Source organism: Falco biarmicus, chromosome 5 (assembly GCF_023638135.1).
Source record: "Falco biarmicus isolate bFalBia1 chromosome 5, bFalBia1.pri, whole genome shotgun sequence".
In the NCBI taxonomy this organism is placed as follows: Eukaryota; Metazoa; Chordata; class Aves; order Falconiformes; family Falconidae; genus Falco; species Falco biarmicus.
Genome location: NC_079292.1, coordinates 41,559,008 through 41,575,384, shown reverse-complemented (window position 1 = coordinate 41,575,384; position 16,377 = coordinate 41,559,008). Strand labels below are relative to the sequence as shown.

The 16,377-nt window shown below is 39.4% G+C and overlaps 1 protein-coding gene across 2 annotated transcripts in view; it reads left to right on the top strand.

Annotated features, from left to right (window-relative positions):
* Window positions 1-16,377, top strand: part of TMEM117 (transmembrane protein 117) — a 235,168-nt gene that overhangs the window by 46,286 nt on the left and 172,505 nt on the right. For both annotated transcript variants that reach the window (XM_056342162.1, XM_056342161.1), the window contains exon 3: window positions 3,288-3,420. In XM_056342162.1, coding sequence (XP_056198137.1) covers window positions 3,288-3,420 — 133 coding nt within the window. The remainder of the gene's footprint in view (window positions 1-3,287; window positions 3,421-16,377) is intronic.

Sequence of the window (16,377 nt, the reverse complement as noted above, 5' to 3'; positions counted from 1 at the left end):
CATGACACTCACCCAGATGAGGAAGATCTAGTATGGCTGAGCTTTAAGAAAGTGGTTGTTAGAAATTCTGGTAAGAACGGCTGAAGACTTGTAAAGATTCAGGAGAAAAAAACCTCCAGATGGTAAATAAACTGTGTGCCTCAAGAGTTTAGAGATGAAAGACAAAAGGGTGATAGGGTATTCTTGCAGAAGCAAGTATAGATACTATTACTAGATACTATTACGATGCTAAAAACTGATAGGTTGTTTATTTTAGGAAAGGAGAGGGCTGGACATGACAGAGATTCAGCAGAGGAAAAGAGGGATGAGAGTTGACGTGAAGAAGATCTGGAAATTGGGTAGAATGAAATTGTATGAGCAGGTGAAAAGGGTAAAGGGCTACAGCAAAACAGAGGTGAGAAACTCCTGTGCTTATGGTAATGGAGAAGGACAAAGAGAAGGTAAGAGGAGAAGACAGAGAAGCTAGTCCAAGGAAAAATACATTCCTGAAGGAAACATGACAAAAGTTTCACCTGTCACCAATGGTAAGAGTAAGCAGAACTTTTCAGGTGACAAGACATGCAACTGTTCTTTGGAAAAGGTATTCTCTGCAGAATAAAGTATAACACATCACATGATTGAAGTGCTTAGGTCTAAGAAAAACACACTGTATAAGATTCTACGCAGACTTATAATTTGATTTCCTAATGAAATTAGGGAAGTAAATAATGTATGTCAGGGGACATACTTTTACTTCAAATACTTAACACGAGAAAAGCTTTCTGAGACATGAAATGGAAAATGATGTATGACTCAGTAACCTTTTTTAAGCATTTGATATGAGTTATAATGGTCTGTAATCTTTCTCAGCATCGTTTAAAAATACTATTATTAGTAAGTTGTTGTTGCATTCTTTTCTTCTTTCCTTTGGACTTCATATTCAGTGTGTAACGTTTGAAAATAAAATACAGAAATGTGTGCATAAAGAACTGAGATTTTTCTTTATGTAGAAATAGTGAAAAAATACTAAGACTGCAGGATCTTACCTTGTAATACTGCAATGAGGCATTATAATTCAACATTTGATGAATATTAAATTAATAAACTGCTTGGTAGCTGATCAGTCTTTCTGATTACCTTAATAGTAAAACTGACCACTGTAGCAACTATATTGCCCTTAAATGTATTAAATATTATCTGTTGGTACAAAGCCCTTTTGAAATCAAGTCTGGGTTGTTAGGTGTTGTTCTTGCTGGGAGTCGAGCACTGAAAGAATATTTCTACACCTTTCCACCATCATTCACCCACTCCTATTTAGATTATTAATCCTGCAAGTAGATGGCCTTTGAAAAAGCAAGAACTGTTAAACCCAAGTATAAACTACAAAAAGTAGGGTGGGGAAGAATGTTGTTTTGCAGTAAGACTTTTGAGGGTGGGACAGTAATATCAATCTTGTTCTGCTAAACTTGTAGTATTACAGTTGTGAAATGGCAGGAACATTACCATGAGAAACAATCATAGCTCGAATACTCTAGGGAATTAGGGAATGTTTAGTTTCTGTGGTGCGATGACAGTATTTGATGTATATATCTGACTAGGAAATGAATAGTAATTACATCGTAAGTATGGCTGTAAGTTCTGTTCTCTTTCGTTATATGTTTTTTTGTTTCTTGGGGTTTTTTTGTGTGGGTTTTTTTAAATTTTTTTTTTTTTTTTTGCTACCACCACTTACAGGCTTAATCAGTTTGTGCCCTTGTTGTGGTATAATCTAGAAAAAGTCTACATTGTAAGAAAGAATAATATTATTCTTCACCTTTGTGGATCAAGGACTTGAGCGTAAAGTGTAAATGATTTGTCTGTAATGTCACTAGAGGTCTCTGATATAATTTGAAACTCAGTCTAAGTCTCCTGGCATTTGCCTGGTGCATATCACACCGTTGGATGGGGTCATCCCAGCTGAGCAGTTCAGTAGGATTGGAATCTTAAGACTTTTTCAGTTTCCTATGTTAACATGTAATGACTGGCAGACAAGAACATGTGTCAGCCTTGTACTACATAACAAAATGGAGGAGCAATGAGATTGCACAGTATTGTTATCTCAGTCTTATGGAGGGGAGGGTTGATTATTTACTTATTACTAATAATGTATTTTTGTGTACTTTTGGGCTTAAGAGTAGTCTTTGACTTGAGGGATGACTTTTCCTCTGATACATGGTGTTTCTGTCTAGTCCAGGCAATTTCATCCTCAACTGGTCCTGCAGCTACCTTCTCAGAAAAGCAAATAATCTCTTTTTCTCATGAGGCCAAATGACCCAAATCCCCAATTCCATTCCATGTCTGTGTTTTTCACAAGCTAGACAAACACATGATATTTGACCTGATGCTGTCTGTAGTCAGTGGAAAGAGACAGGCAACTGTTAATGACTCTTGTTACTGATCAAGAAATAGCTGGCATCAAATAATAGATAACACATAGCCTGAGCTACTTATGAAACTTCAAAATTTATAAATAGGCACGTTTCTCAAAGCATTGCTCAAATGCCACTAGAAAGTGGCTCTTGCCTTGAGGTCTAGACTAATTCCATGACATCTTCCCTGCTGTGGAATTGGTAAATAATCAACTCTCCTCTCAATAAGACTGAAATAACAATACTGTGTGGAGTGTAGGCTGTAACAGTTTCTAGAAAATGTGATGGTTAAGGCAGTTGCCCTTCCAATCCATCGCTCCTTCCCATTTTTGCACAGATGTGCAGCACTACTGTTCATTGAGCTTCAAAGTCAGCAGGCTGAAATGAAAGAAAACAAAAAGGTAATTTTCTTTTTTTCTAGATGGGTCAGTTGTCCACTCTTGTTCACTTGCGCATGGCTGCAGAGCTTGCTGTGCCACCACGAGAGCAGAGCGAGTAGAGATATTAATGGCTGAAACTGGGAACCACAGAAAGCTGCTTACTCAGCATGTAGAATCACATGTAGTTTATGTAAAGCCACAGCCACATTTTGAGTGGGTACCACAGATGTGATGTGGACTCCTTCAGACCTCATCAGTGATTCTGACTGTAAGAGCCCAAACCACTTTTTCATGTTTGTGGGAAACAACCTTGTAATTTTGTAGCAATAATGTCTGTTCATGCTGAATTACAGAAGAGTAGTTTGGGTGCATGATACTAGATCTGCTTTCCTCATACACAGTGGAATAATTAGATATAAGAAGAAACACAGTTTTAGTACTCTATTTTGGTTTTGTTATCATGTAAACATGTATTTCGTGACTGACTAAAACATGCTTTCTCATAATATTCATACTACAGGTCAGTTGCTCCGTCTGAAAATGTTTCGAGAGGACCACGGGTCTTGGATGACGATGTTCTTCAGTACCATCCTCTTCCTCTTCATTTTTTCTCACATTTATAATCTGTTCCTCATTATGGCAGGGAATATGAGGTACGTTACAGAGTTTCTTTCTGTCTCTTTTGCTCTAGAATATATTCTACCAGAAACTCTTTTTTTTTTTTTTTTTTTCATATTATGCTGCTTTACAGTGAACAAGAGATTACCAAAATGTAAACATACTAGTATTCACTATCTTTTTTTACTCCTCTGCTTTCTGAATTTTGGTAGACTAGTAATTTAATTGGTTAATTAGCCAAGGGGATTAAAGTATCAGGTATAAAAAGTGGGGTCCTAGACTAATAATACCAACTATTACATCAGAGTAATAATGAACATGATATCTTTTCTATTATTATTTAAAACTGTAGCTCAAAAAAATCGGGTTTAAGTTAGGGCTGAGTGGTTTAGAAGTATAAGCATTACTGTTGTGCATACTGAGGAAATTCTGAGAAAGTTAAAAGATTGAAACATCCAAACTTGAGGAAGCTCGCACTCAAATATTAAGTGTGTAGTATAGTGCTACTTTGGTTATGTACAATAATATTTGCTGATTCAGTTTGTTAAAAATATGCTTAAAAATCTATTTTTTTCCCCCATAAGTTGCTTTGGCAGGGAAAAATTATGGTTGGCTAAGGGATGAATCTTTTTACGATGTCTGGATTTATTTTAAATGGAACTATTTATATTAATTTTCTGGCCTAAGAAGACTTGCTTTCTCCTATTATCTCAAAATTAGCACCACATTCACTTTTTTTATTTTCCTGAGGAAACCGACATTATTAGTCATCTAATATATACAAAATTAATTAATTTGGTAAAAATCAGTCATGCTGTTTATGAAAGGCAAGATAGCATCTGAAGAATTTCTAGCAAGGAATAAGAAACCCAGTGTATATATGAATTGAAGAACAGTGCAAAAAGTTGAGTGACTTGTTCTTAGCAAATGTCAGAGCCATGCTGACAGAGTCCAGCTCTGGCGTGGTGTGTTGCAAATCTCAAGCCTGCTAGCAAAAAACCGCAGTGTATGAAGTCCTGTTAATGATGTCACATAAACCAAAAGGTGAGTAGGAAGCAGACTGGGTGTCACTGAATGAACATCAGTGTAGAGCAGCTGGGCTGATCGTGAGATTGTGACACAAAGACTAAATGTATTGATTTGAGCAAGGCAGGTAAAGCAGCAGAATCACCGAGTGTTTTAGGAAACAATCACAGTAATGACGTAAATATGAATAAGTGCCCAATAACAGGCAGAATAATTATCCCTGAAATGAGGAGGGTAGGAGCATTGCAGGTTTCTGGCTTCCCTGTTTACATAGTCGTACTATTATTATTATATTAGGATTTATGTATGATATTTCTAATGCTCCATAAACTATAACTAGCTGCCAGACAAAGCATTTAACGGTTTTGAAGCTTTGACTTACGCCTGGAAATCAGAATTCATTTGTCCTTGTCAACATTCCTGCTCCTTGTATCTGTTACAAGCTTCCATTAGCTGCACTGAAGAGACTGCACAGCAATCAGCATCCACGTTCATGGAAATAGGCACAACCCTAGTGCTAAAATACCTGGCATCAGTCCATCTGCCTGCTGGCTTCCTGAGGGGCGAAGCCTATCCTCTCCTGGAGCTTATGCTCCAGCCCTAGATTTGTTATAATTGTTTTGGGAAGCTGACCATGCTGTGCTCAAGGAATCACACTGCTTTTTTGAAAGTGGACTGAAGGCTTCTTACAGCTGTTTTGAGTGTCCATTCCAGCAAAAAGGCAGCAAGCGGATACAGAGCAAACAATTCTGGTCTCAAACTGTACAGCATAAACCATCAGTTAAACAGAGCCCTTGGCTCAGTCCTCTCAAAATTGAGGTAGAACAACGTGCAGTACTTTTGGAAAGAGGGTTTCTACAACAAACATCAAAGCCACCTACTTCATGTTGCCATAATAAAGTGTTTCAAGGAGTGGATTATTTTCTTCCTGAGTAAATGTAATCCATATGAAAGCTATTTGCTTCATGGTTTGTACTTCTGTGGAAAAGAATACTTCCGTCTACACCTTTTGCTACAGTGCTGTACTGAAATGACTGACACTGGAGAGACTGGCTTCCAGGATAAAGGTCAGAGTCTGCCTGCATGGAGGTTACAGTCTTTGTAGAGACAAGCTGACCTTCGTGCTTGTGGACTCCTATGAAACACAAGCACACAGAACACGCATCTTTCCAATACAAGGGCTATGAAAGCCTTACAATTACTGTCTACAAGACTGAGTGAAAAACATTTCTTTTTTTGCTTGTGTTTGCTCCTTGCCCTGTCTGTGATTCAGCCTGCCCTGTGTGCTGGCAGGGGAGTGATTCTGACAAGTTTCTTTATGTCAGATGTTTGGTGTCATCAATGAAAATCCCTTTGTGACTCACAAGCAGGAAAACTGCGTCTTGCATGTGCATGCCAGCATGGATGATCACAGCAGAAGCAATATCCTGTTCAGGACTCAGGAAACCTGTGCCAGGAGTGCTTTAAAGGTCTCTCATGTTGACATCTCTAAAAAAAAAAAAAAAAAAAAAGAATAAGTATATTTTATAGTTGTCAAGATTTAGGTTATTTTAAAATATATTTTTAAAGACACTTCACCTGTGCCCTAGTGTGGCAGACCTAAAATTGTGAATGTGTCCCTTAGAAAAGGGTAGTGGTAGGGACTGTAGTTTTCTGGGAAGGGCAAAAGCTGAACAAATTGCTGGTGTTTGAATATATATTATATAGCTGTTTGCTGGGTGAATGTGTGACTATTTGAATTGAAAATTTTGTGACAGGTTGAAATGCATTTTTTTAAATTTTAAGTCCCTGTTCTTTTTTTCAGTGACATTTCCTCTTAGGGATTTCACAGCTTATGGCACTGACCCACCATACATTAGGTCATTGCTCTTGTAGTCAGAGCTGAACATTTGGTGAGGAAAAGCTGTCAGAGAATGATCTGTGGCTATTATTTCTTACTGCTTCATCCCTGAAAACAGCAAGCAGAAGCCAAGCTGGGCACAGGCCAAGTTTGTGTAACTGTCTGAAGACCCAGCAGGGCTGAGGCACAGGCTTCAGGAATGAGGTGTTTGGTCCTTCTCTGCAAGAAGGATGTGGAATAGACAGGCTGAATGTGGAAATGATCCAGAGGTAGGAAAGGTTCAGCCATTTTTCAGACTTAGGTTTAGAGGACACCTGGGGAGCGTAGCAGGACGAGTCAGTCAGAAGAGAGCAGTAGCTGTTAGAAAGCGGTCCTGGCCGAGGCTGCTGTGAGAATAACACAGGAAAACCTGTTCCTGTGAAAGTCAGAGTAACCTTAAGTAGTGCTTTATGCTCAAATAAGGAGAGAAGATTTGGAATAGTTTTAATACTTGGGGAACAGTAAAACCAGTTGTAGAGGGTCAGAAAACATATGTGATGCCAGAGGCTGAACTGTGCAGTGGGAACAAGACTGTTGAATTTCCTCTGCAGTTTGGTTTTTAAATGTTTGAAGTAGTGAGGAGAGCACTGCCGATTGCATCTTCTCAGTGGGTAAGTGTCTGTTAGCCAGTGATATGGTACATCGAGGAACTGATCTGACATGATGTGATGTACCATGGTCTGCTGTTCATGCTACGAGTCTTGTGGTGGTTTTGTGCTCACCAGCAGAAGCACAATGTCTATCACTTTGCGGTCCATCATGCTTGTGCACAGTGGCCCGTCATGCTTGTGCGCTATGTTGTCTGCATGAGCCCAGGCATCCTCGGAAAGAGGCTGGCTGCCATCTAAAGCGGCTCTCTGTGTCAAATCTGTCACTGTCACTTTGCCTGCTCTGCACTATTTTTTGCCCTCACATGGCTGAAAAAAATTCCTCCTTCCTTTATCCATCTTACAACAGCTGTGGGAGCCTGTTTGGAGGTCTTAATTCATACTCTGCTATTTCCATCAACACAGGCCTGCATACAGTGAATAGAAGGGTTTTTTTTCTGTGGTTATAGAGAATAAGAAGATAGCAGCAGCTCTTTTGTGGTACTCTGCCTCTACTTTGCCAGGCTCCCTCAGAAATGTCTGTCAGCTCCTGTCACTTTATGGTAACATTTTCTTCGACCAGTGCTTGATGAGGGGGGACCTGAAGCATACCTGCTTGGAAGCCGAACCAGAGCATTGTCAGTGGCCACCAAGCGAGGCTGAGGGACGTGACCAGGAGAGGTGGTGATGAACAGCGGCTGCACCTAGTCACACAGTTAGGGCCACGAATGCACCTTGGGGTCCAAGCCCCTGCAGGGTGGCCGTCTGTCCGTGTGTCCGTCCCGGGATGCTCCTGCACAGCCGCTCGGGCAATGTTGTGCGCTACGGGCTGTGCCATGGAAAACGCCTTACTGGTGTTCATTCCTGGTGTGCGGTGGTGAGGCCCAGGTGGTGGCAGCAAAGGGCGCTTTTTAGTGCAGTAGAAGAAACCCAGTGGAAGTATGCAGGGATGCTTCCAGCAAACTTTTTCTCTGGATCTTTCTGTGCCACAAGAAAATTAACAGCCCTTAATTCATCGCGTCTTTCTTTGAAGGAATTCTAGGTCTGGAAGTGTCCAGGGACTGTCCAATGTTTTTGTCATTTATATTTTGCTTCTGTATGCATAATGTGCAAAGGTAAACAAAGCCAGTACGTACATATATTGAAGTTTTTCCAATTGATTGCTTTTAAATGGAGAATATATTGCCTAAAGGAAATCCATTCTCTCCTTCGGGAGCCTGTGTCAGCGAATAATGCTTTGATATTTAAAATTACAACAGGGTGATGTATTTTTCACATGACATCCAAAAATCAGAGTTGTGACTGCTTGTCTCACAATGTCAGCTGTCTTGTCTTTGGTGAAGTGATTTTCAGTTGACCAAAGGATGTTCAGGTGCATAATTATTTGACACTGAAAAGTGTCATTGAAATTGTACACTCAAACCATTTTCTATTTTGATGCTAATTGTCACATTACTATAGCAATAATAGAAGTTGTCAGGATTGCCGTCTTCGAATGCTGAATGTGTCAGGAGAGAGTTTGTTGTGAATTTATTACCTGTGCTGCCAAAGGGTTTCGGTTATTCATATAAAACCCTAGGAGAGAGTACATCTTTTTGGTGTACTTTTGTCTTCTCTTATTGCTCATTTCCTTCACAGAAGAAGTGTGAAATTACAACACAATTTACAGTAACAGCAGAAGTTCCTTAGGAATAAAAAAATAGTCCTTAAAATAATTTTAATTAAACTTCATTTTGAAGAGGACTCTGTTTAATTGATTTACTGAATTGGGCACTGATTACAATCTGCAGTTGACAAATGCATACAAAGAGGGTTTGCATTTTGTTTAACAAGCTGAAACAAGGGAACAGCTGTATACATTTTTAATTTCTATTCATTGCATTACCCAAGTTAGTTACTGGGTTTTTTTTGCTTTTTTCCCCAATTACAGCTACATACAGATGATTTTGTCCCTGGAAGTGTGTATTTACTGAAAGATTTGTACCACATCTTATTCAGCATTCTGTGTTTTAGTTTATTTGATTACTTTTTAATGAGTCTGGGATTATTCATCATTAGTATAATTTTTAGAGCAAGTTTTAGGGGCAAACAGGAACGTGTTTTCCTAACCACTGTTACTGTTCTACAGAACTACAAGGTCCACAGTGGATCTCTATTAGCCCTCCAGACTATCTTCATAGCTGTGTTTACCCAGCCATGTATTTCATGAGCTTTGTGTTGGTGTATCCTTTTTATAGATCTGTTTTACTTATGTATTTATGCCATAGTCATGCCATAAGGAAAATCCTAAATTGTTGGGGTATTTTTTTGTTTGTTTGTTTCAAGCTCTCAGCTAGAAAAAAGGACTTATTTTTTGTCAGTTGGCAAAGATAATTATGTTATATTGTGAGCTTGAGAAAGTGCAAACTTTTGTGAACTGCTGGAAGGAAAGGTTCCAAATCCTTAAGTCCTCTATGCCATTCTTAGAGACCTAATCCTTTACGGCCATCGTAGGAGTTGTTCCCAAACAGCATGTGGAAAACAGGGACTCCCTTAGAATACATAGAATAATAGAATGGTTTGGGTTGGAAAGGACCTTAAAGGTCGCCTAGTTCCAACCCCCTGCCATGGGCAAGGACACCTTCCACTAGACCAGGTTGCTCAAAGCCCCATCCAGCCTGGCCTTGAACACTTCCAGGGATGGGACATCCACAGCTTCTCTGGGCAACCTGTTCCAGTGCCTCACCACTCTCACAGTAAAGAATTTCTTCCCTATATCTAATCTAAATCTACCCTCTTTTAGTTTAAAGCCATTCCCCCTGTCCTATCGCTACATGCCCTTGTGAAAAGTCCCTCTCCAGCTTTCCTGTAGGTACTGGAAGGCTGCTGTAAGGTCTCCTTGGAGCCTTCTCACTCTCTCAGCCTGTCTTCAGAGGGGAGGTGCTCCAGCCCTCTGATCATCTTCATGGCCATCCTTTGGACTCATTCCAACAGGTCCATATCCTTATGTTGGTTCTAAACATATTTCTAAACATGTAGGTCCTAAACAGCTTAGACTGTGACAGACTTATGCTATGTAACTGTACATAGAGACAGAAAGTTTAATACAGTTTTAAGAATTATGGATGTAAAATATTGCTCCAAGAATGCAGAAGGCTTTAGTCTTTAACTGGTCTTCACGTGAGGCTTTTTTTTTTTTTTTGGCAGGTTGTCATTCCAGCTAGGATCCTAAGGCACAGGTGTCTAGTGAGATCACATCAGCAAAATAAACCATGTTCCCAAGTCACTGTGATTGAAGAGTCTTTTGAGCCAACACTAGTACTTGAAAACTAAAGTTTACTTAAAAATTTCCAAGTTAGTTCAAGGAGTTTCAACCTTTACAGCTAAATGTACTCAGTCATAACACCTGGTGAAAAAGTACCTCAGTTCCATGTGCTAAATCTGCCATATTGCTTCTGTCTTCTGTAAAGCAAACTTCAGCAAGCCTCTCCTCCTAAGCCAGGAAATGGCAAATCAAAGGAAATTATTAGTTTGGGTGTAATTAGAAGATGATGATTCTGAAGTCCCAACCCCCTTAAAGACTAAGAATTTCATTACCAAAACCACACTCCGTGTCCAGACAGAGGAGAAAGTAAGTCTTGCACATCACAGAACAACCAGCATAGAATCGTCATAGATCCCAGGGTGGATGGATGTAGACAGGATACCAAAGAGCTCCTGTATCCATAAAGACATCCCAGGAGTACATTGTGGTCAGCAGGATCAAAGTCTGCCAAAAAACCTGTGGCACAGTTGGAGCTCTGTTATTATGAACTATCCATAATACAGGTTGATCAGTTTGAGAGTAATGTTAATCACTTTGATAGAATGACTTAAATTAATAGGATTTTGTGGAGAAAGCCAGATTGCAAGGAAAAAAATAAAGTTACCCAAGCCAAACCACTTTCCTGTAAACTCTTTTGAGTAGCTTAGTAGCAAAGGCCAAACCATAGAGATTCAAGTGACACAAATCAGTTCTGGCAGGAGCTCTTTGTCAAGACATAGGCAGAGGACCCAGCTTGGGAGTTGGGTACGTGTCATATGTACCACCTGAATTGGTCTCAGGTACCTGCGTTTAGGTAAGAACTATAGTTGTAGCAATGTTGTAAAATCCCCTTCCTCTAAGAGCTTTTTTTCCTATTGCTAAAATTAATCACTGGTTTTAGGAAGGTTGTCACTGATCAGAGATGCCAGATGGAAGAACTGTGAATGCTGAACACAGCCAGATCTGTTAGCTCAGAACAGCAAATGCTGGAGGCTGCGATGGGAAAAGCATGTGAGACAAAGGCATGCCCAGCACCAAAGGGGTTGCATTCAAGCCCTGGGTTGGACAGAGTACATAAGTAGCTGTCCTGTGGCATTGCCATGGTGACACTGATGTGACTTTGGGAATGTCTTAGGGCTGCACAGACTGATTCCCCTTTCCTCCTTTCAAATAAGTATCCTTTCTAGTGCTAGGGATAACTGACTAGATAAATTGATCATGACACAATATAGTTAAACATTATGCAAAGGTTAATTTATGAAGCTGCTACATATTTTGTATTTGCTTTTTATTATTTTTTTAATTCCACTATTTAAAATATTCAAAATGTCAATTAATATGTTTGTATTAATATGAAACTGTATACATAAGAGTTCACAAAGGAACTTGTTCATTTTTTGATGGTACAGTAAAGTTGGCCATTTTTGAACTGTTCCTGTTCACATCACAAATACAATAACATGGCAGATTTTTCCTCTGCCCATACTGTGGGTGCTCAGTGACATCTTTTTTCTTTTCTGAAGGCACAGGTAATGGCTACAACATCACTTTTTTATTTCATACCACTCTGGATTGAATGGACATGCAGATGCTGAGAGCATTTTCCCTTAGTCACACTATGACACTGTCAGTGTGGCTTTGTCCATTAGGATTATATGAAAATACTCTGCTCCATCAGCCCTCTTGCCACTTCAGGAGCCATAGCATTGCTACTGCCTATGCGTCTTGTTTTCTTTGCCCATAACACACATGAGTTGAGTCTCCTGAAGAGTTAAAAATGCTTTTCTCTAACGAGACTGTTGAGTTCCAATGAGAAAAATAACCTAGGCTGAAGTTAGTGGGTTACTCTGTGTTTGCAGCTCATGATGTGAGGCCATATGTGTACGGCTGATCACGATGTAGGAGGCTGGAAGTCCAAAGGCGCCTCCTGAGGCCTCTTAGGCTGTAGGTCTGTCAGGATGATCTGGGTAGAGTGCAGTATCTGCTTGTATAGGAAATCAGGTCCTCAGGTCATCTCTTCTCACCATGAACTAGGAAATCTGTAAAGCTGTAATCTGGACTACTCAGAGGTTTTTCTTTTGCTGGGGTGAAGCTAGGAGTGGGGCTTACCTTCTGCAAGGTGGTCTGAGGGGAACTGCTGCTGGTCTCCTTTAGATGAGGAGCTGGTCCATTACTGTCTTTCTCCCCTTTGCTTTTAGCTCATGGGAGGACATTCAGATAAACACAAAGATTTAATAAACAGAAATTTAATAATAAGCATTTCCATAAAAAGCAGCTTTTTTACAAGGAAAATGCTTCCTGGCACTTTTCATCCTTTTTTTTTTTTTGTTTTGGCTGAAGAACCTGAAGATGCCAAGTACCTGGAATGGGAAAGCCTGTAGCACAGCTGCTACCCTAGTGAAACATTTGCTTACTTTTGGTACTGCTGTTGTATTCTTTTTTTAGCATCTTAACAGAACTGGGGACCGGAGACCCCACCTGTCCCTAGCATCTCTGCCAGTAAGGAGGTGGGTGGTAGCAGCAGGTACCAGCAGGTGGGTAGGCAGCCCATTCCCCAGCCTTGTTAGGCTGCCGCACCGGAGGGTGCAGTGGTGATTGAGACTACTGAACATGAAAGCCATGGCAAAGAAGAAAAAGAATTGGGAAGTGCAGGAAGAAATTTTGTAGGCACTCTCTTTCCTCTGGTAGCAGCAGCAGCAGCCGCAGCCGATGTGACTCAGACAAATTTGGCCGATGATGTGCTTTCAGCACCCACAAGGTTGCACCTAGGGTAATCATCTCTTGCAGCCCTTCTGATAGCCCTGGGTCCATTTAATGCCTTACATCTGGATGTGACTCCTTGTGTGAATGAAATTGAGCACTTGAGGTAGTCATTGCCAGAGGATGGCTCTAATGCTGGTGGCTAAACTGCTCTTGCTAGAGAGGGAAACCTGATTTATCTGGTTTATTCATCATTTAGTAGCACAAGAGGAAACAGAAGAAAATGGAAGACCAGGTTTACTTTCAGAGAAAATATGACTTGAGCTTATTTAGCATTTATGATTGCAGTCCCCCTGCAAATGCGTTTGTAAAACATATTTTATTGTCATCTCAAAAAATAACTGCACTGACATTTTTATAGAAATGTCTGAGTTTATAAAGTCATAATACATGTCTCCCCTTTGCTTTGTCCAGTCACCCTGGACATACAACTGTAGCAAAAGTAAGTTGTCCATGTAAGAAATATTTACCTGTATTTTTCAGCAACTGCATGTGTTCTAGGCCTGTTTAATCTGTAAGTGCGATGTAAATGAAACTGTGCACTGATGATTAATCTGCGGGACTGCTGCAGTTTTTTAAAAACAGTGTATCTGGCTCATATGTGACACCAGTTTATTAATATGTTCATACCTCTACAAATCAGCAGATTAAGAGATGTGCTTGTACATGTGAACTTTTAAATGTTTCATTCCACTTAAACATTGACTCCTTTCTTCTAATCTAGAAGTTCTGTATTTTTGATCAAAATGTTATGATTTTTTTCACCCAAACTCGAGTTTTAACATTTTGGCTGTGAAATGGAAGCTGTGAACAGGTTTTGAGTTTTTAGAGAAAACAGGTACATGCCAGTAAAATAAAAACGGTTGAAAATCTACTTGTTTGATAGATATCTTTTGATCTTCTTGGATGCCATAGAGAAGTTTGAAATATTCTGTCTGCCAAACAGTAAAGGGCACAAATTAAGATGGTAGAGCAATAGGGTATCTCATTCTTGTTACTTGCATTATTTTTATTGATATTGACCTGAGAGAATCTAAAATGAAACTAGCAGTATTTTTGCTATTGATTTGGACTTGAATGCTTAGTCTTCTCTAAGCAATACTCATCATATGGAGAAATCTTCATCTCTAGTCCTCCAACAGGAAAAAAGGCAGCCAATTTGGGGATGGAGGAGAAACTTTCATGATTTGATAAAGGAAATTTAGTCTACAAAAAATTCTGAGGAAGTTAAAGGCTTTCTTGCTTTATTTAATGTCTTTTTTTCAGTTGATTACTCAGATACTTCTGTCTGTGAGTCTTTGTGCCAAGCCTTGAGTTCTTTAGACAGAATATCCAGTGGATGATCCAGGATTTTTACTTGGTAATAGCTGCAACACCCTACTTTCTTTTACTGGTAAAACCAGATAGTGTCTTAGAATTTCTTCAACCTTCTTCACAGAAATACATTTTAAGCCCTTTTCCCACTACACTCATCTGCAGGTTTTGAAGTGAATGTTTTTATTTGCTATGCAGCAACAGTATGCGCAGTTTTGAGACAGGACTTACTACCATTTTTAATTTTTTTTTTGTAATTGTGCCAAAACTATGTATTATGTAGTTTCAGCACCCAAAGAAAATTCACGCTTGAGTAAGCAGCCACAGCACCAGTTACAGAAAATTGGCACAGTTATTATTTTGCATAAAACATTGAATGCTTGCTGTAAAAAGTTAATAATCAGTCCAAAATTCTGCAAGAATTCAGAGATCTTTTTGAATAATGCAAAAGTAACTACTTATGGCTGTACCAGATGGCAGAAAAAAATTGCTAAATTAATGAAAAAACCTCTTTCTAATGAATGAGACCACAGCTTTCTCATGATACCATTGTTCAATTAAATTTAGTGTTAAAGCAATGTAATGAATATGAAATTTTCAGTGTTATTCAGGCAAAATGAAATTGTATCCACTGAGATATTTACTTTGTCCATTCTGTAGAGATAGTCTGTGAAAGGAGTAATGGACTGTATATTTTAGAGTGTCTTGGTTGTGTTTGTGAATCGGTACCTACATGTATGTATGTAGACAGGAATTTTAGTGATACATGGCTATTTCTGGAAAAATTAAAAGGCTTTTTAAAATTATTATTATTTTAAAGATACATACTTTTGCCTAAAGGCATTACTGGGAGTCTGTTATTTAAAGATTTTCTCTCTCTCTCTCTCTTTTTTTTTTTAAATAAAACTTTTAACGCATTTCGCCAGTTTCTGAATGAGTGAACTTGAAAATAGCTGAGCGCAAAATACCAAAATTGCATGCCAGAGTGATATTCACATATGCATGCAGAAAGATTAATGTCACTTAGGATACAAACATTTCCCAATGCTAAATTTTCCATGCAAAAATTTTTTACAGAAAATTCTTGAGTGCTCTGCAGATGGGTTAGAAATATTTTGCCACTTACCAATGCTCACCTAGCAAAGTATAAGTTGGGAATTTATTTTTAGAGACATTTTTACTGTGAAAGAATCAGCATGAGTGTGATGGAGAGCACCGCTGGTTGTATAAGTTATAATGAAACATTGAAAATGACACAATTAGAACCTATCTAAATGGAAGCAAGCTGTAAAAAGAATTGTGATAAAATGGCTTTCAGTGACACATACTCTGAAAAGTAAAGATACACAATAGGTCCTGCTTCTTTCAGATGACCCATTGTAATACCTCCAGTCTATCTAACACATAATGATAACTGAGAACATAAATTGATACTAGGATTTCACAGGTACAATTAGTTCTTGACACCTACAATTAGTTGTCCAGTGATGAATAAAGGACAATAGAATCAAAAGAAACTTTTTCTAGCGTTAAAATGTTCGTGAGGCTAAGAAAGGGAACATTCCTTTAGCACGTAGCTGTTTGAAGTAACAGGAGGATGACACGCTGCCCTGTATAAGGCACAGTGGGGGCACTTGCACAGGGCTTCTGTTCTTGTCTTGGAGGAGTGGTGGCCGGTAGCCTGCAAACTCCCTGGTGCCTCCCAGCAGAGCAGCTCTGCTCCTGGGCAGCGTGGCAGCAGTGGCAGGAACCTGGGCTTTTGGTTCTGTGACACCGGCTATTGGTGACACATGTGTACTGTGCTTCTTGGGCTTAGTGCTGAGGCTTGGAAGACTGGCTCAGGGACAGAAATAAAAGACACCTTACATTACAGATGCCAGAAATGTGTCACAGAAGCCTAGAAGTTCCCAGGGCTGAAAATACTCCTGTTAGTCTCTGGTTGTATGTACCAACATGTAGCTTTTAGTCTTTTTCAGAGTTACATTGTTGATAATTAAAAATCGATTTCTCACAAAATTTATCCACTAGAAACATTCCATGCTGAAACAGTTTTCATATATACATATGCAGAGGAATGAGGGCAGTGGGTTGATCAGCATTGATAACATGCAGCTGTGGCCTTGCCTCAGAGGCAGTGGGCTGA